This window comes from Mustela lutreola, chromosome 2 (genome assembly GCF_030435805.1).
Source record: "Mustela lutreola isolate mMusLut2 chromosome 2, mMusLut2.pri, whole genome shotgun sequence".
Classification (NCBI taxonomy): Eukaryota; Metazoa; Chordata; class Mammalia; order Carnivora; family Mustelidae; genus Mustela; species Mustela lutreola.
Genome location: NC_081291.1, coordinates 80,305,890 through 80,330,210, shown reverse-complemented (window position 1 = coordinate 80,330,210; position 24,321 = coordinate 80,305,890). Strand labels below are relative to the sequence as shown.

General features: G+C 48.2%; 1 protein-coding gene across 2 annotated transcripts; it reads right to left on the bottom strand.

Annotated features, from left to right (window-relative positions):
- Positions 1 to 7,855: 7,855 nt before the first annotated feature.
- EOMES (eomesodermin) lies at positions 7,856 to 14,423 on the bottom strand. 2 transcript variants are annotated; one of them, XM_059162426.1, is made up of 6 exons: positions 13,147 to 14,423; positions 12,012 to 12,166; positions 11,231 to 11,352; positions 10,635 to 10,793; positions 10,486 to 10,547; positions 7,856 to 9,716 (listed from the first exon to the last, which is right to left on the bottom strand). In XM_059162426.1, the coding sequence occupies exons 1-6, from the start codon at positions 14,028 to 14,030 to the stop codon at positions 8,978 to 8,980; spliced, it is 2,121 nt and encodes a 706-aa protein (XP_059018409.1). In that variant the 5' UTR covers positions 14,031 to 14,423; the 3' UTR covers positions 7,856 to 8,977. The 2 variants fall into 2 exon arrangements, with proteins under 2 accessions (XP_059018409.1, XP_059018410.1); XM_059162427.1 differs by having other exon boundaries at positions 7,856 to 9,659.
- Positions 14,424 to 24,321: the final 9,898 nt, after the last annotated feature.

Sequence of the window (24,321 nt, the reverse complement as noted above, 5' to 3'; positions counted from 1 at the left end):
CTTGATCCCAGGACCCTGAGACCATGACCTGAGCCAAAGGCAGAGGCTCAACCCACTGAGCCACCCAGGTGCCCCCAAGTCCTTCTTTCAAAGGCTGCAGCTTTTGGCAAATGGCCTTACACACACTGTTCTCTCTGTGTTCCAGTGACCCTACCTAAGTACAAGGGGGCTAGGAAACATAGAGAAACCAGTGGGATATTTAGTGGGTATTATTGCCCTGACTATAAAGATTTCTACAGGAACATTTTGTCCTCAGTGCCAAGCTAAATTCTTTTTGGTGAAAGGGACAGAGTAGCGGAAAGGAGTTATTTATGGTATCCACCTCCAGATTAAGATTTAATTGTATTCCTAGAAACTCTCTTCTGTGTCTGTTCTTTCAGAAGAGAGTTTCATCAGTATGATGAGGATCATCTCCCTCAGTCTAGTCTACTTACACAATCTGTTTTGACAGCTCTGGGCAGGAAAGTCCCTAAAGGAAATATTAGATATCACCATATCATTCTATTCTAATCATATTCTATATTCTGTAGTCATAGCTTAATGATATTTTGCTCTGGAGCACAAATACACACTCCCACATACAAGCATGCATATGCATTTTTGTACACTACTTCAATTCATTTTCTCTGTGCTTTTCCAAAGCAGCTATGTGGTCTCTGTCTACTGCCCACTAAATATTTAGTGATGAATGCAATCAGTTGATTCATTAGATCAACAATCACTTTTTTCTTTCTTTCTTTTTTTTTTTTTTTTACACAAGAAAAAGCTGGAATCCTGGAAGAAGTCAAATGTTAAAGAATGTTCTTGGATTTTAGATTTATAAAGTAAGGATAACTGCCTGCCAAGGTTAAGAATACCAGCAAATATGTAGGACACAAGACATATGTTCTGTGGATTCCCTACCCCGGAGCAGAGTATTGGTCAAAGTGCTAGAAAAAATAGACATCACTTCATGACAGGCTCAGGTTGTATTTTTTTAAAGATTTATTTGTTTGTTTTAGAGAGAGAGAGACAGCGCGGGCAGGAGGGGGAAGTTGGGGAGGAAGAGAGACAATCTCAAGCAGATTCCACACTGAGCATGGCTTGATCCCATGACCCTGAGACCATGACCTGAGCCAGCCAAGAGTTGATGCTAAACCGACTGTACCACCCAGGTGCTTCTTAGAAAAAATAAAGCAGCAGAAAGATTCATTATTAATTATTGATCCATTTTGATCTCAGAATCTTGTTCATTCCCTGAAAAGCAACAATACACTAATAAAAATTATGCTTTAGAATATAATGTTTTCATGATTATTTTACAGGCCTCTGAAATGTTTTGTTTAAAACATAAGGTCCAACTCATGGTATGTTGCAGAGCTCAAGCAGTCCTCAGGGGCCATGGCCTGCCTGGGAGCATTGTGGCTCTCAGCTCTGCTTCTGTGTGATGGGATGGATGGTACCAGAGCCATGTCTGAGGTGCCTCCCAGCTCTCTGGTTCAGTGACTCCGGGAATGCTGACTGGTTTGGGGACTTAGGAAGAAGTCCTACTTAACAGAAAGCCAGGTTCTCAGGACATTAAAACTGTACATTACAAAAGAAATGGGGACAATCACAGACAGAGTGATATAGTTTTCCTGGTGGCCTGTGGAATAGGCTCCAATTCTGTGTCTGTGATGGGGAAGGGGGTAGGACCCTGGCCACAGCATCTACACATTAACATCTACCTTTGATCTTTTTAGAATCACCATGATATTCTCAGTCACCAATTCCATCTCAGTTTCAGAAGTTTGGGACGGTGAATTGTGGCTAGTACCCTGGCAGTCCCACGGACTCTCCCCGACTCTTCCCTTCCTTAGATCTCCTCCTCAAACCTTCCTCTCACTCCAAACTAAGTGGTAGAAACCACTTCTCTTTACTTGGCGTGTACGAAATCATCACCTCCCTAGAACAACCATCATGTTATCTGATAGTCCTTTTCATCACTTATGATCTGCTTATGAGGCTTCATCTTGTCAATTCTTGAAATATACCTTTAAGGGGATTAGGAGACGGATAATTTGCCCTGGGAGCCCAAAAGCGAATAGAAGCATATTTTATCACTTTGTTATGCACTGGTTTCATGTGATTCCTTAGCAATTTGTGTGCAGCAAACTCTTTCAATAAATGTTTATCATCTGCTAAATCTTACCAATTCATGAACTTTGTCCATTTTCTCATTCAATTTTCTATGTCCCGTGTTCCCCAAGGGCCATAGCTCTTTTCTTGTGATGATACATAAAGGCCAGAGACCTTGGCTTTTTGGTTTACTCCATTTATTACATTCAAAGTGTCATTGAGAATCACTAGCCTGAAGAGATCCTTGTAACCTCACGTTCATTGCAGTATCATTCGCGGTAGCTCAAACATGGAAATAACCTAAGTGTAACTGATAGATGAATGGCTAATAAAAACTGGCATATATATTCCTGTCTTCTGTGACAACATGAGTCAACCTAGAGGGTGTTACCTTAAGTGAAATAAATCAAAGACCAACACTGTATGATTTCACTTACATGTGAGATGTAAACAAGCCAAACTCATAGAAATAGAGAATATATAAAATGATGTGTGCCAGGCGCTGGTGGCAGGGGCCTAAGGAAAATGGGGAGATATTGACCAAAGGGTGGAAGATTATAAAGGGTCTAGTTATAAGTGAGTTCTGAGGATCTAATGTATGGAAAAATGGTGACCATAGTTAACGATACTATATTAGATACTTGAAAGTTGCTGAGAGAGTAGACCTTAAATGTCCTCAGCACACACAAAACAAGTGGTTATTACGTGATGTGATGGAAGTCTTAACTTAGTGTGGTAATCTTTTCACAACATATACATGTCTTAAATCATCAGGTTGTAGCACCTAAACTTACACAGTATTATATGTCCATTGTATCCCAAAAATATATGTTACAAAAACTGTCATTGATTCAACTTTCTCTTGTATATGGAATTGGTAATAATAGATGTACTGAAATTTACTTCCTTTGTGAAAGCCTTAGTGAAATAATGGATCTAGTGGACAATCATTGGTGGACAACTGCATGCCCCAAGGAGAGATAAGCCAGACATCACCAGACTCCTGATGAACTACTACCTGTGAAGTATTATTGCCATAAAGTAGAGCTTGAATCAGATCAAGTCTTCATTTGTAATTACCAAATAACTGGAAATACAAGGGCCAGGAGATCCTGTTGTCACTAGGGGGATGGAATCAGCAAAGTCCAGAACCTGGACAATGAGACAGAATGAACGCTCAGACTTCTGCAATATATTGAATAGAAAAATAAGAGAGGAGAACAAGGAGAAGGTGCCCTGACTGAGAGAATTAAGTACACATCAACCATATGTGTGGGACTTGTTTGGATCCTGACTCAGACAAGCCAACTGTTGAAAATGAACAAGACAGAAGAATAACAGCAAAAACTTTGAGATAATAAGGGAAACATGCTTAGATATTTCATGATATTAAGAAATTATTGTTAATTCTGTAGGTGTGATTAATTATAAATCTGTGTGTGTGTGTGTGTGTGTGTGTGTGTGTGTGTGTGTGTGTGTTTTGGAAGAATCTTTATGTTTAGAACCAAGTATGGAAATAATTGTGGGTTAGATGTCAGGGTCTCTGGGATTTGTGAATGAGGTGGGGATTATAGGAGGAAACAAGAGCAGTCATTAGTTGATGGTTGTTGTAGCTGGAAGACAGATAAATGAGGGTCCATTGCTCTTTACTTTGGTATATGTTTGAAAATTTCAGTAATTTTTTGTATTAATAAAGAATCTTTCATTTGCCAAAGCATTTGAGTTCGCCATCACATATCATGTATAAGATCAGTAATTAATAATTCATACCAACACTTGGAGCTACGCAATAGCTTACAAAGCAATTCATTTACAATCTCATTTCTTCCTCCAGGTTACTACTGGGCGTGGTCGGTGTTGTTCAAATCCCCACTTCTCAGAAATGAATGAACCTCAAGGAAGCCCAGGGCAACTGCTGCCTTGAAGCCACGGTCCAGAACTAGAACGTGGAGTCTTAGAAATTCCACATTCTGAGCTCCCCCCCCCACACCTACAAGCTTTAGAAGGGAAGTACAGGAGTGGGATAAAGAAAAGAATTGTTTACCCAGTGCTCGAGGACCGGGCAAAACGGCCACTTGGGGAGTGGAAGTCCTGTGCGGCTGGGCAGATACTCGCTGTGGCCACCAGATGGCGAAGGCTGCTCGCCGCCCAGGGGAGAGCAGCGCCCGCAACTGCGCTCAAACTGCCCTGAGATCCGAAGGCCAAGGGCAAGGCGCTCCGACAGTGCGTGGAAAGCCGAGCCGAGGCCAAAGTTACAGAAGTTGGTGTGCGAGTCCTGCCGCCTCCACAGGCTTATAGAAGCAAGTTCAGGGCTTTCCCCGGAGGTGGGGAGTGGAAGGTGCACGCCCTGCTGCATAGAATAAGCAGTAACTCGCGCTTCGGGGTTGGTCAGGGATCCTTCAGAATCCCCGGCACTTTGGGGGCCATCGCTGGGGGCCTGCCCAGTATGTGGCGCAGGTGAATCCTTCCCCTGGGGAACTCGACGCTCTTCTTCTGCGAAGCGCAAAGGATTCCTAGGGCCGAAGGGAAAAAGGGCAAATGGACCTCCAGGAGAGAAAGTTTACTTTTCCTTTAAGCCGTAACAAGGGGAAATTTGGTGGCCCTCAAAGGTCAGCGTCCCCATCATGTTAAAAAAAAAAAAAAAAAAGTCCGTAACTTCAGGCGGTATTCAGGTTCAGGCGGGCGAGAACCCCAAGAGTGTGCGCTGAACCCAGGCCTCGTCCTCTTAGCCAGACCAGGATAGGCGCGGGTGGGCAGATTGCGCGGGTTCGAGTCCACACGAAAGCCTAAACCTGAAGGATGGGGGACGGAGGAGATGGAGAATTCATAGAAGGGGACTCAGTCGCGCTCACCAACAGTTTTGCAAATTGTCTTTAAAAGGTGCCTCCTCGTGACGCCGAAATCTCCGCGGGGTGAAAGCCAAACTCTTGGAGTCGGCGTGCAGCGTCGAGGGGCGGGGGGACATCTCGGCGCTAACGCGAAAAAAAGGAAGGATGCAGCCAGCATCCAGGCGAGTGGAAAACGAGTGGTTCTAATTTCTGTCCCTACTGGAGGCTCCCTTTCTATTAAAATCAAGGGTCATGCGATACTGTTTTTACTCCGGTGCGTTTCCGTGACACCTGAAAATTTTTTTAAAAAATCGCATCATCACCCCCTCCCACCCCCGAACACACACACACACACACACACACACACACACACACACACACACACACTCTTGTCTGGATCTGAATGAAGGAAGAGACTGCAGAGGAAGGGAGAAACTGTGAGTCTGCCTTTACCTCCAGGTTTAAAGCTAATCAGAGGTGTCTGGAGAAGGTGGCTAGGACCAAAAGCTGATTTGGAGCTTGAAATTCTCCATTACGAAGCTGGGAGACGCTTTGCTGCGGACTCCAAGCGGGCTCCAAACCCCGGCCCTAGTTCACAGTTTGGCGCGCTACTCTGCAGCTTCCCCCCATCAAATACTTCTTTTCATAATCTTCCTGCCTTTCCCGGTGGGCGGCTCCCCCAACCCCGAGGACGGCTTCCCCAGCTCCCAGCAATTCGCCGCTTCAGCACGCGGAAGGAGGAATCCTGGAACCGAGGGGAGCGAACTTGTGCCGGGGCGCAGTGGGGAGCGGAGGAAGGCCCCGCCCGTTCTTCCCGAAAACAGAGAAGACTTCCAGGGGCTGCGCTGGGACTGTTTTGTTGTTGTTGTTGTTTTTCGTTTGCCTTAAAAAAAAGAAAAAAGAAAACTCGAACAACCAAAAAATGGTTATGTAAAGGACAGGGGGGAAAATGGCAAACAACAGCATTTCCAGCTCAGAGTCGGGTCCTTTTTGCACTTGGTTTTCCTCGGGGCTTTCGTTGCGGTTTACTCACTTTACTGGGTGCTTTTGTTTGGAGCAGGAATGAAGGTGAAGCGAACCCCGGCGGAGCAGCAGACCCCCAAGCCGGGGTCTCCACCCTGCGCCGGGAACGGGTGCAAACGCGGGGACCCTGGCAGAGAATGTAAACAAACGGGGCGCCGAGCCCTTGATCTTTATTTAAATAGAGGCTTGTTTATCGGTGTCATCCTAGGAGGATTAATTAGACACATCTCTTCACAATTTGGTGTCTGACACTCCATCTTAGGAATGCCTTATCACAAGGTGTTAATTGGGGCCACTCAGCCACTTACGTTTTCTATTAAACACTGTGAGGGACTTTTCACAAGTACCGGTTCTTTTTACTGTACGGTGCAAAAATATACAGGACTCGAAATAGACTGGGGCCAGAGTCTGCTTTATCCCGGCGGTGATCAGCATTTTGGGGCTTTCTAGAGGGCAGAGCGCTGTTTCGGAATTCCGTCGCAGCTCCCCAGTACGTTATGGTCCCTGCGAGGGGACGGGGGTGCTGACCAGATTAGGGGGGCTGCTAGTCCTCCCTCCAGAGTCTGAATCTGTCATCCATAATAAATATACATAAACCAGATTTCAAGCTTTCGCTTCTAGGGTCGTAAAATTCCGGGCGACTTTGGCAAAGCGTTTTGGCCAGGCACCGTCATAGACGTGGGGCTAGAGTCCGGGCCCCCAAGGTCACGGGCGGCGCGGGAAGAACTCGGGCCCAGGAGGGGTGCAGGGAATGGGAAACCGGGGAGAGGCTCCAGGCGGCCTTAATTGGGCGCAGAAGAGGAGGAGGTCCCGGCTGATTGCTCGCCTCCCAGCAGCTAATCCTCTTAGCAGCTGCATTTCCGCGCCGCGCAGTTTAGCAAAATGACCCTCCCGGCCAGACCTTTACCCCGGGAGAGTCAGGAAGGGGCTGGAAAGGTTTGCAAGCTGGGCCAGAAGCCGTCTGCTGATAAGCCTGGCGGGACGTCTGGCAGGGGGACAAAGGGCCCTCCGCCCCACTCCTGGGTTTAACTTTTCGGCGGGCCCAGGGCTCAGCCAGGGGATGGGGTGGCCTTCGCCCTCCTGGGGAATGAGAGTCAAATAAACGGAGCTAGACTCAGGGCAAACCGCTCCCCGGCCGCTGTTTGCAGAGTGGAGCTGCGCGGGACGACTTGGAATCCTCATTTGTAAGTGTCGCGCCCGCCCCTAGCCCGCGCCGCCGCCGCCGCCGCAGCGTCCCCAGCGTTCCTGGCCGACTTTGGCTGCCCGCAACGCGCCCCAGCCAGCAGCTACCGAGGCGAGCAGCCCGCCGGCGGCCGGTGCGCTTGGGAGCTCCGTGTAGAAAAAAGCCGCAGGTTGGAGCTGAGGCTGAGTTGTGGGCGGCCCGCTTCCCGCCGCACTGCAGGGACCAGTAACTCGTGGGCGCTCAAAGGGCCGCGGGGGTTCCCGGGGAGCCCACGTGGGTTCAGGGATGGGTGGCCCCCAGATAGCCTAGGAAAAAGCCCAGAGAACGAAGTGGTCACGGGCCGAGGCAGGGCCCGGAATCCAAGGGCTGGGGTCTGAGGTTTCCCAGGCCGGCTTAAGCCTAGCATAGGCAATTCTGCATCTCTGCAATCTCCCCTCTCCCCCACCCCCACCGGCCCAATACCCATTGTCCAGACTTCGCAGTGGGGTGAGGAAATAAACCCATTCATCTTCAAGAAAAAAAGAAGATAAACAAAAGCAACCCCACCCTCTCAAGACTACAGCGTCCACTCACAGATTCTAGAGCCTGAGGGTGGGGGTGGGAAGGGGGTGGGGGTAGGTAGGGTGACTCGGTGTTCATGCTGGTGAAGGGTGGAGAGGGAAGCAAAGTAAGATCTTTAACACAAAGATTACAACTCCAAGTACAGAAGACAGAGCTATACCTGTTCCCTTAATGAACCACATTTATTAAAAATGACTAAGACTGTACATAAAAACCCAAGATCTCTAAAAAGCCTATAGGAGCTGTGGCATCAGGTTTTCAATTCTTCACATTACCGAGCTGGGTAGTGGGGATGGCAAAGAAGGAGGGTGAAATAGAGGAGTTTTCCTTACACACGTTTCAAGTTAGTACAGAGTAGCTGAATACATTCTTAACTATCTAAGAAGTAAACAGAATATTCCCCAATATCCGGGATGATGAGAGAACCTATTCCCCACCCCCCAGCCCTGCTGTCAGGTCTGCGAATTCTTGACAAAGCCAAAGCACCAATTTTCATCATCTCAGACACAGAAGTAGACTATTTGTACAATATATCCCACAGTATTCTACAGTGTATCTAAGCACACACAAAACTGTACACTTTAAAATTCTCTTTTTTTCCTTTTTGGCGACTCCCTCGCCTGCCCTCTCCTGAGTCCTACCAGCCACCCCAGCCTGCCGCAGAGGCCTAGCCGGTGAAACAGTCCCAAACTAGGGCCAAACATGGCTTGCTTCAAAAGCCTAGGAGGAATCAAAGTCAGGTAAAGCCAGCACCATCACATACGGTTTTTCTCACTTCCCAGGCCTAGCTATCTTTTGTCCCTAGCAGAAAGTAACAGCAAAAAGTCCCCTGTTGAAGCTTAAGGCCCAGCCCTTCTCCTCCAGAGGCAAAACACCTGGCCACTCTGGGATTCTCTTTGCTTACAGATTTACACATAGGAATGAGAACCAAAGCTTTCAACTCATTGGCTAGCGCTCAGCACTGGAATCTTCAAAGCCTGATTCTCTGAATGTTTAGTGCCTCCAATAAATAAATCCAGAACCTTGAATAACCTTCAACTTTTAAAATGCTTAAAGTCCTTCATTAATTTTATTTAAAAAAGAAAAAAAAATGCGAGGCTTGTTTCCGTTACCTGCAGCAATCAAAAAGCTTTGGCACCTTCTTTTAGAGGATTGCACAAAACAGGATGCATCGAGGTGCAATGCAAACGTCTTTTTGGCAAACCTAGGCAAAGAAGACAACAAAAAACACCACCAAGTCCATCTGCAAAAAGTTAGCTCATTCTGACGAAGTTAAAATAACTCTTTAGGGAGTTGTGTAAAAAGCGTAATAGCCCCCCATGCCTTTGGAGGTGTCTTTACTGTACTCTTCAGCATTAATGTCCTCACACTTTATGGAGGGAGAATTTTCATTACTAGAGGTGCTAGGAGACAGCCGCCGTCGCTTACAAGCACTGGTGTATACCCCCGAATCATTGGAATCCAGAGACTTGATGGAAGGGGGGGTCTCTATCCAAGAAGAGCTAATTTCTTCTTTGACTTTCTCTTTGGAGAGTTGATCTTCAGAGAACACAGGGGGGCTTGTTCTGGAGGTCCATGGGAGTCCAGCTGCCATCTTCCTCTGGTAAGAGCCTCGACCTCCCCACCCTGCCATGGCAGGGAAGGTTGGGTCAGGGTAATAGCCCAGGGCGTGGGACGTCTGGAGGGGCAAGGATTTAATACCATATGGGAGCAAGGTGCTGGAAGTGTATTCAGACTCATAGGAACCGATGTCTAGTTTGTTGGTCCCAGGTTGCTGAACAGGCGTGACAAGCCACCTCTGGGGAGGGTTGGCCACCTCTTCGCTCTGTTGGGGTGAAAGGAGGCCGTTGGTCTGTGGCACGGTTCTCTCGCCATTATAATATCGGGCTTGAGGTAAAGTGTTGACAAAGGGCTCCGGGAAGAAGGACTGAACGCCGTACCGACCTCCAGGGACAATCTGATGGGATCTAGGAGAATCCGTGGGAGATGGAGTTAACCTGTCATTTTCTGAAGCGGTGTACATGCTACAATATAAAGAGAAACACTTAAAAAAAAAAAAAAAAAAACCTAATGTTGTTCCCAAATAACCACCTCCCAGAAATCAAAAAGGCTCACGTAGTGGGTTCTACTGGGCATGCTGATATGCTGGAGTGGAGGGAGAGAGGTAGGAGATGCCCTGGCCCATTTCAGCTAACACTTGGCTCATACAGAAAAAGTTTCCTCCCAAGCACTAAGTATTTAAGCTATAGAAAAATCCACCTTCGCAAGTCTTAGTACTTGAACAGCGGAACAGCTCTCCTTCTCGGTGTCGTGGAAGGAATGCTGGCTGTGGTGGTAGAAATCCCACTTGTAAGTGGTCTTGTGGGGCCTTGCTGTTTAATGTTGTGAAAATTACATCCTCTTAGTTTTAGGTTTTTCTTATGTAAAAATAATAATAATAATAAAAGAGGGGGAGTAATACCTATTTCTCAGAGGATACAAAATTTGGATCAAATGAAAAGGAATGTATATAAATGCAGATTATGAAAATTTCAAATCTCCCCTCAAATGTTAAAAAAAAAAAAATAGCTCCTCATTTTTTAGCCCTTCACATTGCTTTAGAAAGTAACAAAGCCCTTCTGTGAAAATTCTAAAGCAAGATTAGCCAAGGGAAAAAAAAAATGCAAAAATAAAAATAGGTGAAAATCCCCAACAAATGTGAAAGCTCGTTCTAGAATGTTTTCTCGGAAGTGTCTGGTGAGGTATGTCCTGTTCAAAGATGACCACGCAAATGTGAATAAAAGCTGCACTTACGAATCATAGTTGTCTCTGAAGCCTTTTGCAAAGGGGTTATGATCAATCTTTAGTTGAGTTATCTAGAGAAGGGAGAAAAAGAGTCAGTCGTTGAGTGCTTTATCATGCTGGACCTAGCTGTAGAGTCTTGGGACACGTGTGACACTCACATCGGTGTTCTGGTAGGCAGTCACTGCAATGAACTGCGTTTCGGAGAAGGTAAAGGTCTGAGTCTTTGAGGGCTCGTTCAGGTCTTCCACGCCGTCCTCTGTCACCTCAACAATATGCAGTCGCGGTTGGTACTTGTGTAAAGACTGCAACACTATCATCTGGAAATGGTAGAGAAAAAGAGCTGCCGAATCCAAACAAAGTCTCTTAGAGGTAAATCTTGACAAACTACTTGTTTTGGAATGGGACCCCTGCTTATTTCCCACTGACAGTTACCTTTTTCTAGAGCCATTTTTAAGATCTTATCATTGTTGCTTTTGAACCTTAAAACCTAGCTGGCTGGGTGTGCTTGTTTGACAAACACTCCTTCCTCTGTGTTTTCTAAGTCCCCCAAAGACTTTAGTATTTCTTCTCCTAATAGTCAACTCACTGTTAACCGAAATCTACGACAATGAGAGGTCAAAAGAAAAAAAAAAGGTTAGAACTAGGTGAGCAAATAGGTAACAACTGCAGATATCACAAATACAGTGAAGAGTATGGAAACTTGTTAGGAAAAGAGATCTATGGCCGGAAGCCACCCCATCCTCTGTCACTCTACCTGGGTGTTGTTGTTATTTGCGCCTTTGTTATTGGTGAGTTTTAATTTCCCAAAGGAAATCTCCTGTCTCATCCAGTGGGAACCAGTATTAGGAGACTCTGGGTGAACATACATTTTGTTGCCTAAGAGAAAATGAAACAAAACACAAAACCCAAGCAGATAGGGCTGATTACACATGGACACAGGGGAGGGATGAATGTCTGTCACTTTTGGGCAAAGATTTAAGAGTTAGTCTTCAGGCACAAATCTCCCCAGAGTTCGCTCTCCACCTAGACTGCACTAACAGCCCTCCCAGGGCCCCTGTACTTTGGGCGCCTTCCTTGGACAAGGCAGTCATCTTAATGCTACCTCAAAATACATAAAAGGAGCCACCAGGAAATGTCTCTTGAAGGTCAATTTGGGGGCCTTCTAAAGCCAGAAGGGGAACAGCGGATGCAAAGTGGTTGGGTTTTCAAGGGTAGACCCAGCCTTGAGGAAGGCTTTCTCAAGTGAAGTTTGGAGTGTCAGCAGCCCTTTCCACCCAGGAGCATTTAGTAGGAAAGGTGGGGGAGGGCGGGGAGAGGTAGGGTCATGATTAAAATACCAAAGTTTATATTCCTAGGCAAGAAATCTGACTTGGCAATTCTCCCCCCCTCTCCCTGATTCCAACCATCAACATCAAGGAACTCATACTAATACCTCTAGGCCCCAGATGAGGGGCAAGTGCTCGATTTAAATGTGAGTTTTCAGAATCAAGAGTTCACCACCCTCCCCTCCCTTCCTGGGCCTCCTCTCTCCTCACCCTGCATGTTATTGTCCGCTTTGCCGCAGGTCACCCACTTGCCCCCCTGGAATCGCCAGTGGTTGGGGTCCGCCAGCACCACCTCTACAAACACATTGTAGTGGGCCGTGGGATTGAGTCCGTTTATGTTGAAGCTCAAGAAAGGAAACATGCGCCTGGGCAGGGGAACAGAAGCAGGATAAGCGATTTAAACCCAGATACCCGAGAGCAGGCCCGCAGCAGACCAGGTTTGCCGGCACCTTGGGGCCGGTAGGTCGGAGTGGGACATTGAAAAGCCTACAGAAAGAACAGAATACCAGTCCAAAAAATGACCTTACTCTGCAAAATACTTGAGTTGTCAACTCCGGGAACATCTTTTTTTCTGAAACAATTTGCTCCAAAGTCAGTATTTCCCAAATTGAAATGCCACCGCACCCTCTTCTCAATCAAGTCCTTTTTCTTCCAGGACGTTAAAAATCATTCGTTTTTCTACGTTTAAGTACCGGAGAACAAACAACGTGCAGTTGTTTGCGTTTAAATTCTTAAATTGTCAGGCTAAAAGTTCCCCTGAGCGCCCCTCTCCCAGCTCCCACCCTTCTCTTTCCCCAGTTGTACCCGCTGTTAGCAGCTGGATAGGTATCAGAACTTTCTCAAGTCCCGAACCGCACCAGGTCTGGCTCCAGGGCCTGCCTAACCAACTACCCAGACCAACCCACCCTCCGATGCCCATCTACCCGAGACCCCCAGTGGAGACTGAGGCGCCAAAAACTGCGGGAGCCCATCTATTGCGCTCAGGAAACCAACCTTTGCGCCTTAACCCACCCGCGGCTCCTCTCCGGTATGCAGGGACCAGCTCGGTATGCAGAGCGGGCGGATCTAGTAAATCCAGCTTTGTGGACAAGCCCCAATTTCCATTTCCGCCTCCTTCTCGCCAGTCCAGGTGAGGGTGACCCGAGGGGAGGAGGAACAGCTCTAACATCGGGACCGTGCACAAGCCGGTGCGCGGACCGGGAGGGACACCGGATTGGAGATGCGCGCGGAAAAACACTTTTCAAGCAAATCGTGGAGAGAACGGGCCCAGCTCCCTCACCCCCGGCCTTCCCCACACAGTCATTCAACTGTCATTCACCTCGGGGCCCCTCCGCGCTGCGCTCACCTGCCCTGTTTCGTAATGATCATCTCGGTTTGGTGGCGGTGGAATTTGAGCCACAGAGGCCGGTTGCACAGGTAGACGTGGGCACGGAAGCCGGAACCAGGAACCCCCAGTCCCCCCAATCCTCCGCAGGACCCCGCAGCTGCCGCCCCAGGGTACGGCCCATAGAGCGGAGCCCCCTGGCTGTACTGATAGGCCCCCGGGCCGCCTGCCCCGCCGCCGCCGCCGGCGCCCGCTCCGCTACTAGCGCCGGCTCCGGGGCCGAACTGTGCCCTCCCAGGTGGGCACACAGTCGCGGGGAAGCCGCCGGGGGGCAGCATGGAGCCGTAGGGGTAGCGCGCCCCGTTGGGAGTAGGGTAGACAGATCCGTGGGGCGCCCCGGCCGTCGCCTGGTAGGGAAAGAGCGAGCAGGGCGCGGCCAGCTCGGAGCCCTGAGGCCCGGGGGACTGGAGGTAGTAGCGCTCCGAGCTCAGGCTGTCCATGGAGTAGCGCGCGGTGGCTGCGGCCGCGGCGGCAGCGGCGGCGGCCGCGGCGGCGGCTGAGGGCAGCTCCTCCTCCCCGCAGGGGGAGCCCTTGCGGCCGTCCGGGGGCCCGGGCTTGGCCACTGCCGCGGCGCTGGCGAAGGCGTCCCCGGCGTCGGCGTCACTGAGCATGGCCGCGGGGGCCCCCGCGCTGGCGGCTGTGGCTTCCCCGCTCCCAGTCTCGCACGAGAGGCTGCCGGGGAACTTCTTGGGCGTTTTGTCTAAGTCCAGCCTCTGAGGCGAGGGGGCCGCGCCAGGGAGGTGGCCTGCGCTCCCGCTGCCTCCGCCTCGCGCACTCTCCAGCGGGTAGAAGTGCGCGCCGGGCAGGTTCACCGAGCTCACCAAGAGCTGCTCCCCTAACTGCATGCTTTGCAAAGCGCAGACGGCAGCTGGCTGCTTCCTCTCCTCCCGCGGCCTTAATATAAAGGCAGGATGGGGGAGCCAGCGCCCTCTTCCGAGGGGAAGGTAACTTCCCCTTCCTCCGGTGCTGGGGCTACCCACCTGGCCGCACGCGGGCCGCTAAGGCGCGCACTGGCGCGCCCTGAACCCAGCGTCCTTTCCGCGAGGAAAGCGCACTGGGTTTCAAGGCAGGAGGTGGCAATGGACCGAAAAGCACTCTTTTCCCTTCCCGTCTTTCTTGCCTCTCTGGACCCCCGTCCTCCTCCGCACTCACACCCAGGAAGAAGAGGATTTAGATCTCTGTCCCCATCCACCCACCAGCGCTAGCCTTTCTGCCCTTCTCGACTGCCAAAGCGTGGGTCAAGTTGACCACTTGGAAACTTGCGGGCTGTCATTGGTTGCTTTATATATGTGCGGCCAGGGAGGGGCTTCGCGGGCCCACAGCCCGGGGACTCTCCTATTGGCTGATGGAGGTGACACTAATTCAATTAGGCATTTACTAATTGGATCATGTCGACTGCGACTTTCTTTTCCTTTAGTCTTTTATTTTTTATTTATTTATTTATTTTTTTTTTTGAGACTCTGTCCTACTATGAGAATCAGTCCTGATGTCCGTATTTTGCTGGGGTTTAGGGGGAAAGGATTTGGGGTCTCCGTAGCGGGGTCCAGTCCTGCCACAGAAGTCATCTCAGAGGAGGATGCGGAGGCGGGAGCAGGGTTTAGAGGCTGGCTCGAGAAAGGCTCTGCAAGCTGAAGGTTTGAAGGAAGGCACCCGTCCCTGAGGGTGGGGTTCTGGGGAGAGTCGGAGAGAGGCCAGGCCGAAGCGAGGTCTCTTTCCTCATCGGGGGCTGTAGCTTCAGGCACACTTTCCTCTCGAAGGAGGAAGGCTCCCAGGCCTTCAACACACAGGAACCCCATTTTGTTCCGTCCCACTCATTTACTCATTGGGAAGGGTGCGCGACCTTGAGCTCGGCTTTTGGGATTCCTGGGTCGGCGGGAGCACATTGCCATCCTTGAGGACCAGCTTGAGTCCGAAGCCCTGGTGGGGTGAGGTACTGGGGACACCCTCACCCTCGCGCCAACACGCCTGCTTTCAGGAGGCAATCGCTTTTACTCTCCACAGTTTAAAAATCCACCGCAGCTCAGTTTCCCTGCATCCCGGACCCCCTCCGTCCCACACACCACCTTCAGTGGGGCCTGGCACCAAGAAACAAAGGTTCTCCAGCAGCAGTGCGGTTGAGATTCCCTGCGCCTCTTCTCTGCGGCGCAACACAGAAGGTAGAATAATTAGTGAAATAATCAGTTTGATATTGAATTAAGCCCTTTTGCCCCAGCTGCTTGTTTCTCCCTTGCGTTTCCGCAGACCGTGGAGTCAAGAGCGGTGCCGTCTTATTTTATTGTTTTTTTACCGAAAAGGAGGGAGGCACATTTCATTGCGGATAAGGAAGAGCATGAATATTCGCTGTTAATAAGCAATTACAGACGCGGCTTGTAATCGCTCCGGGAGCGCATTTTCCGGCTGAGATGTTGGGACTCTGCTTCCCCAACCGAACACGATCACACGGGAAACTCTTAGCCCACAGCAGATGAGGCGGCCTCCGGATTTCTTGAGCGCGCACACGCCAGTGCAGAATGGCTCGAAGCCTTCCAAGCCAGGTTCAAACCACAGCAGCACAAACCAACAGCTGCACGTCTGGGTTAGAGAGAGCGAGACGGTCCGTAATACAGTCGGAAGCTCCAGGGAATTTACCAGTTTTGGGGGGGGGGGTGAAAACAGGGGGCATGAGAAGGTTTTCAGGGTCAGGACACAGCCCGTGGGGAGGCAGCACATTCAGAGAGTGGGCCGGGGCGGTGATCCCGCAGGTCCTGGGCAGAGCAGTCCAGGAACAGATCCCTGGAAAGCTGGCCCAGAGCGCACTCAGCCCAGCGCCCCTAGCATCTCGTCCTGCTAGTTGAGTTCGGGTTTGGCGTGGCTCTCTGCTCCGAGCACCCCACCGACCACTCCCACCTCCCGGCTTTTGTTTTATTTTGACCCAGGAAAGTCTTGAACTGAATTTTTAAAGTACTTTGTGTGTTTGAAAACTTCATGATTTTCAAAGTGGAGATTCCGTGAAGGGGACTGGAGAACAGGAAAGGAAGGGACTGTGCGGTCGGGGCAGTTTGGCAACGTAACTCAGATTTGGGGGACCTGGTTACTACTCGTGGGCTCCTCCGCGTTAGGCTTGACCTGAGCTCCAGGCTGTTTGAGGAAAAAGTAGGGGTGAGATGGAATCTCACATTATTTGGAGATAGGGTGGCTGAGGGTATGTATCGGTTTTGCGCTTTATCACAGAAAGCGGGCCTCCGTGTACCATCAAATTGCTTTCGAGGCGACCAGGGAAGCTCTGCGCGTGGCAAAGTGCCATAGCAGGCAACAGGCATCGTTCCGACCCACTCTGGCGCAAATAACGCGGGCCAGCTGTCCCCCGCGCCACATCAGAAAGGGCTGATTTTATTCCAGCCCCAGAGCAAGCTCTTGAAAACGCGTGGGTTCATTCTGAGGGCTACTTTATTATTAAATATATACACGATATGCGTGATCCAGATTAGTGTTGACTCCTGGGGCAGGAAATTGCAGTTTACATCTCCCCACCTCTCCAGAATTTCTAGAATTTGACCCAAACTTTAACACATTTTACAGATGAGGAAATAAAGAGGAATTCAAAGAGAATCAAAATTCGGGCTGTACAAAACTGCTCTGAGACCTGGCATTTTGGGAACATGGAAGACATATACATGATTTATATTACATTTTTAAGTAACAAATTCTTTTTTTTTTTTTAACATAATGAAGAGCAGCGTTTCAACTAAAGATGATTTTTTTTCTGACAACAGAGAGATAAAAAATCCTCATTGAATGATTTTTCCTGTATTGATTGACTAACTGCATTATTATTATTATTATTATACATGGAATATACTAGTCTAAATGCCTGGAGAGTTATAGATGAGCAAATCTGTGATTTCCTACTTAGAATGGATTTTCTTTTGCTGGCTCCATTTTACTTATAATCAGGGAAAGAGACATAAAAAATATTTTCATGTATCCTAGCCAAACTTTAAAATCTAAGCACTCTTTTCCAGAAATAGGAACAGAGAAGAAAGCTAAGCACTGGCTTCCCTGAACATGTCAGGCAGCACCCTCCTTAGATTGGGTGGGCAAATAACAGCCCCTTCCAGCCTGCTTGCTGTTTGATTTCAATTACACCCCAAGCTTCATGAAATCCAAATGAGACATTTATTGAAAGGTGCCTGGTTTTATGTGGCTCAACTGACAGTGTATTGGAATACATTGAACAAAAACATCAACACTGGGGAGGAAACGTGGAGACCCCTTGGAACTCCAGCCCCAAATGCTGGCTGGATTAACTCAAATCTTGCACCTTCCAACATGAGTTGGAGCAAGCAGGACCCTTTGAAGGCTACAAGGAAGTCAAGGCCAAGCCTGTAATGAGCCTATGGAAGATCTTATGCTCTGTTGATTCAAGCAATCCTATCAGCTTCCTGCCACCATCTCATCCTGAGAACACAAAATTATTGACAACTTGGCCAGGTGACCTCTTTACCCATTTCTCCCCCTTAAAGGTAACCACTATCAGTGCATTCGTATTTTAAAATTCACACCGAGAAGCATTTTGCTATAACATTTTACTATAACTATGACACATCAAATATATATACATACATATATACATATATGAGTAAGTTACAGGGGTGAGTTATAGATGAGTGCAATGATCTATGGTTTTGCTCCTGCCCTGCCCCACTCTCGACACAACCAAGGGGGCCCATATAAATGTCCCAATAAATTCGATTATTTTCACCCCCACTAAAAATGTGTTATCAAAACACCGTCCGTGTTATTCAAACACTTTGTAAATTCTGAGCAGACTTGCTGCCGGTTCTCCTTTTAACCCTAGGAAAACATTCCAACATTACCCGGTCACCAGCGCTTCGCCTGGACTCTGGGAAAACGTCAATGGGTGTTTTGTGGTGAGTTGGTCCTTTTACTATTTATCTATGGCCTTTTCTTTGTTGATGTTACATTTTATTTCACCATCTCAGGTTAACTCTTTGGCCCTTTGTTCTCTGCAGGCCAGATCTACCACCTCCACTGTGCTTTCCAGAGGGGGAGGGAGTTTTCATCACTGTAAGGTTGTTCATGTTTCACCTTTTTCTTCTTTTAAAGAAAATGTCCTGTAAGATAAAACATTTTGGCAAGGACAAGTAGTTTTGATTCTGCTGACAACAGTAAGATACTTCCACCAACACAGTTTCACTTTTATAAGAATTTATAATTCACCATGATGCTGGAATTGACTGATCATTTGCTTAAAAAAAAAAAAATTGCCAGGTCCACAAATGTGTGAGGCAAAGGTTTACATTAAACTCACTGCATTTTTCAAACAAACATGGCAAATTTAAACTATTTTCTTAGCTCTCCATCTATGTATTTAGATTGCTAAGTACAATTGTAGGTTATTGTTAAAATTCGAAGAGGTGGGGCCATCCTGGAATGAAACATAAGAAACATACCCGAAGTTGCTTATTACAAGAAATAATCGATCCTTCCTTAAACGTCGAATCAAGATTCTTTTTTTTTTTTAAATGAAAGCATTTTTCAAACAGCAAAGGAATTCCTGGATTTCAGTGCTGCTTTATCATTTTTATATTCACCTTTATGGAAGTACATAGATTCACCTAAATACAAGACAGCCATGTGGGACAAAGTAAATAAAGTAAAAAATTCTCAGAAATAAGTTATCGGACTGTTTGGTTAATTATTGTTACATTAAAATATGAAAGTTATACAGGGTTCCACCTATCCTGCTTACTTTTGCACCTTGAAAGTTCTGACACTTAGTAGGGGCTCATCTGTTAACTGAAAGAAAAGGTTGCTGAATTCGTAAATAGAACAGATGAAATAGCCCAAGGAAAGTGTCAGGTCCCAAGCTTTATAACTATGAAGATGAAAGTGAAAATGCTATTTGCTCCCCATGAGAAAAAAGATAACACAGATCTTCCTAAATTAATGGACATGGCATTTTCAGTTTTTTAAGACTTTTCAGGATTTTTTAAATCTTCCCTAGACCTTTCCTAACCCAATGTTCTTACGTGATTGTATGGCTTCTCTTGTGTATTTCATCAATGTTGACACTTTTCCACAGTGAAATAGAAAAGTTAGTGCTGGAATTGCAGTATAGCTCTTAATGGGAGCAACCAACATGTAGCCAAGGAGAAACATCCTCCTAAACAGAAATCACTTGCATATCACTAAGAGAGTCGGTAGAGCCTATGGCAGTGAATGTTTCAACAGAAGCCACCTCTTTGGTACAGGTGCGGCAGGATGTCTACACAACAGGTGGGCAGAATCCAATCCTGTTGACCAAAGCTTCAAAATGACAGGGCAGCTGCAACCTCTCATTCAAGTCCCCCTGAGAGAAATGGGGAGAGGGGCAGTCTTGGTTGAGGAGTTACTCAGCAGAAAGCATTAAGCCAGTAAGATAGCCGAGGAAGAGTGGGGAGGAGGAGGGAGGAAAGAAGGACACCAAAGAGATCATTCCATAAACTAAGAGAAAAGCAGAATGTTGTATGCAGAATGGTATGTATTTGTGGCTTTTTACCTTTTACTAGCTTTGTGAATCTGGGCAAACTCCTTAAGCTTTCTGTTCCCCAGTTCCCACTTGTAGTAATAGCATATAGAATGCAAAGCAATTAGAACAGCACCTGGCACATTGGAAGGTCCGAAGTCTTTCCTATTGTTCCCCATCACACTTAAACTGAGCTCATTTTTTGCTCTTTTCTTAGTAGTTGCTGGGGCGAAATGAGGATGCATCCTTGTCTGGGGAGAGGTCAGGAACCTAACGGTCAAAAGCAACGTGAACTAGAAGTAGGAAGCAGGACTGAGTTAGGTAGAACCTGAGAGGAGATTCCCCAGTTGTTTCTACAGCTTCTTTCAATTTCTCCAAAACCTTGCGGGATGGAGGGGGGTGGGGGGAGAGGTGGAATCCAGTGCCCTCCTCTTGAGCGCCGCTGGAAAGGTGCACTTCAAAGGGAGGCGGCTGGGGCGCCCAAGCCCGGGTGCGCCTTCCGCCCCCTCCAGGCCCCCATTAGCATTCTGTTTTTCCCAGGCCTCCTTGCCCTCCCGCCTCCCGCCGGGATTTTGCCATTCTGGCCCATTATTTGTCAAAGAAAAAAAAAAATAGGGTTTTTAGCTCAGGTTTTGTTCTCCACTTACTTGGATAAAAGGCTCGACCACGCAGGAGTTAAGTGAATGGTCCGATGCCTCCCGCAGGGCTCTCGCTCCTGGAGAAGGCACCCTGAACTGGGGGTCCCCAAAAGGACACCATCTGGATCAGCTCGAGGCGGGGGAGGTGGGGGTTGGCTGCGGGCCTCAGTGGCCGCATTTGCAAACTGAGGGGACTAGAGGGCTGCTCTTAAAGAAGCCCCCAAGTCCTGATCAGCCTGGTCTGCTTAACCACTCGGTAGGGTCCAGGAACTTACGTGGAACCCCCTCCTCCGAAAGATTCCAAGGGAAAAGAGAGCAATGAAGGAAAATAATAAAAGCAGCAACAGCTGACAATGTGCCAGACTCTTCTGCTTTATCTGTACGATCTTTTAAAATCGATACCTTTAAATGTTTCGACAACCCATTTTACAGAAGGGTAAAGCCATACTTGGGGAAATGAAGGCCTTTGTCCACAGGCACACAGCTAAAAATGGTAGCGGGGGAATTTGAATCCTGGCAGTCCGAGGTGCGGGGCTCCCAGTGAAGGAGTTAAGGATGTGTAAATGGGGCGGGGTGTGGGGCGTTGTTTTCTTTGAGGGGTAAGGCTTCCAGCTAAGTGTTGGAATGGGGGTCATGTGTGGCTTCGAAGGAAGCGAGTGGACTGCGCTAGGTGCACATCTGCAGCCGCTGGACCTTTAAAATGAGTCTCTTTTATGGAAACTGGGCCTCATAACTCCACCCTATATCTCAGTTCTGGGCTCTGGCTAGTCATTCTTGCTTGGGATAACCATAGGAGAGGTGGACCTCTCTCTACAATCTCCGGCTGGTCCAAGCCCGTGTCCTACAGTATTCCATTTAAAGCCTCACTACCACCTCACAGAGGTAGGTAGTTTTATCATCCCCATTTTACAGATGGGAAAACCGAGTCTGAGAGAGGTCAAGTAAACTTCCCTGAGAGCATACAATTTGTGAGTAGCTGCTCTAGCGGACCTGGAATCTGGGAAGACGGAGCTCTTTCCCCAGAACCCTGAAACCTTTACTAGAAAACGGGTTTCTGGGCTCGAGCTTAGACAGAGGGGCGATCCGCACAGAGAGCGGCGGCGAAGCAACAGCCAGTTCTCGACTCCCCTGCCTGTCGCGTTTCTATTTCCCTGCGCATTCCCAGCCGCGGAGCGCAGCCGAGCGCCTATCCCACGGGCTCCAGGGCTGGGATTTGCGAGCTGTTGGGGGCCCTTCTAGCCTATCTGGCGGATGCTCGAAGCCGTTCATTTGCGGATGGGCGGGGAAGCGAGGCGCCTTACTTGAGTCTCTCCCTGGTGCGCCCGGCTTCTGCGGCCGCCCTAACCCGGCGACACGAAGCCCGAGGACCGAACAGCCGCGGTCAGAGAAGCCAAAGAAGTTTTTTAGACCTCAGAGCGCGCGGCGAGTGCCCCTTCCTGACGCAAGACAGAGCCTATCCACGCCCCGGTGTATGTGGCCTGAGCAAAAAAAAAAAAAAAAAAAAAAAAAAAAAAAAAAAAAAAAAAGAAAAGAAAAAAGAAAAGCCAATTCCAGGCAGAGGCTGAAACCCGGGATTCTGTGCCCCAGGCGTGGGTTGTCGGTTTCTGCCCCGCCACAGGCTTAGAACTCATAATGCAGTTGGAGCGGCGCTTGGGTGGCGGAGAGTGTCAGTTTCTTCTGTCCCTTTCCCCATAATCACCCGCGCGCTTTGGGCGAAAAGATATGGGGGTGTCCCACATACTTCTGGTCCTCTCTCTTTGCCTTTGCACTCCGCGAGCCTTTCTCTCTCTGTTAGGTAAGCCTGGAAGGCAGAGGCCAGTTTGAACTTCTTTGACTCTACCAACCAGAGATAAATGTATATGTGTATTAGATAACATATTGTGTGGTGTTATAATAAGATATAATATCTTTCACAATAGAAGACATTATCTACAACATCATACAATACGTAATGCAACATAAAATCTATCTATCTATCTATCTATCTATCTATCATCTATCTAAACACACTTGCATAAGGCTTTTAAAAAACTCAGCCACCTGGTTGCAACATCTCGCGCGCACCCCGGTCTGATGGCAACCACCATTAATTTCTTGTATTTCTGGGGCTTATTACATGTTTTGCACCAGCAAGTGTGTGTATGCACCTGAATTCCTCCTTATCTGTCCCCCACCCATCTGCATGCTTTTTTGCGCACTCTTCAACAATTTGCTTTTTTCACTTAAAATACGTCTTCAAGTTAGTTCCTGCGTTAGTCTGAGGTTTTGCTTGCTCAACACATCCCAGGGCGTGCCCGAAAGGCTTAATAAAATTATATTGGTGTTTGGGGGCTTTCCTCGCAGCTGCACGCGCCCACTCCGAGCCAAGCTGCGATTCCCTGATCCGCTGGGAGGCCGCCCGCCTGCCGCTCTGCGCCCCCGGAAGCGCGCGCCGCGGGAGGAGAGGTGTGCGCCGCGGAAGTCGCAGCGCCCCCTTGCTCCGCGTGCGCGGAAACCGGCCCGGGCCTCGCTGTGGGAGTTTTCTTGCCTTTGAGACCCCTCTTTGTTTGTACTCTCAGACCCCAGAATCGGGTAAACAAGCTCTCGGACCCTGCCCTGTGCTCCTGGGGCTCACGGGCAGGGGAGTTATCTGCTAGACAGTCCCCAAGCTGATCAAAGAGGAGGACCTGAAGGGGACCGTCAGCCCCATTAACATCCCGCCTGGCGGGGCTGCTGGGGGCGGGGATGAAGTTGGGCAGACGCGGGCCAGAAATCGCGTGTTGCCAAAGGCCCAAGAAATGACTCGGTCTGAATTATTTTCTAAATAAATCTCTTAAGGCTTAATGGCAACTCTCGAAGAAGCCGAAGCTCTCTGTGCTGCTTAGAAGGCGCACTGTGAGGCTCAGCTCTTAGGAGGGTGCTCGGATACGAGACTGGACAGTGATGACAAGGACAAGCTTCCATGTCCTCAGAAGCTGGTGGGGGATACAAACAACAGCCAGTAAGCAATTAAAAAAATATCGGAAAATCATCCAGCAGGGTAATGCAGGGCTTTCCAATCTTGGCAGAATCACCCGGAGCGTTCCTAACAAACCCAGTGCCCTCCTGGTAGGTAGCATCTCAGGAACAATGAAATCAGGATCTTTGAGAGGGAGACGCAGGCATCGGTATAACTGGAAGGGGTCTAAATGGTTTCGATATGTAGCAAAGTTGGAGAACTACTGGGCTGATGGGCTCGGGGTCGATGCAGGTCTTTCTGAAGAACTGACACTAGAGCTCAGAAGGGAAGGGTGAGAAGACTGTGAGGGGACACTCTGTGCCTGGGTCCTGTGCTTGCTGGTGCTCTGGGATTGGCGGTGGAGGTGGGAAAAAAGGCATTTTAAGACAGAAGGAAGCAAGTGATAGCTGAGCATCTGGTCACAGTGCTGTGCATCCCTGGGAAGTCTTTCAATTGCCCAGTTCCTAGGGAAGCTTTAAAGATCACTGGAAAATACCTAGTTTAAAATGATTAATTTTAAAACATAAAAGTCAAATAAAGTATGGAAATATTTTTAAAATAGAATAATGCCGAAGGACTTCTCCATGAAGGATTTCGTGACAGTTCATGAAATCTAAGATGCCATCCATTAACATACTCCGTTATTTTGTTTTTCACTAAGAAAGAAAAAAAACAGCTCCTAACCTTTTTATTTCATGCTTATGGGAAGAACTGCTTTTTTAGACAAAGTGTTATTTTCATGTTTCCTGCGTATATACATAAAAGGAAAGTAAAAGTCAGAATCCCGGGCAGTGACAGTTGTGTCACAACTGTCACCTGACCAACAGTGATCGTAAGACATCATTGATTGTAGAATGTTTCCGGATTTCCAGAAATTAAAAGGAGCATCCTAGAATTTATGCAAATCAGCATCTTCTGATGAGCTCACTGCTCAGTGTTTTACATCTTTAAGCTCATTCAATCTGCACAACAACTCTATGAGGTAGGAACCATTCTTTATTTTATTTTTAAGA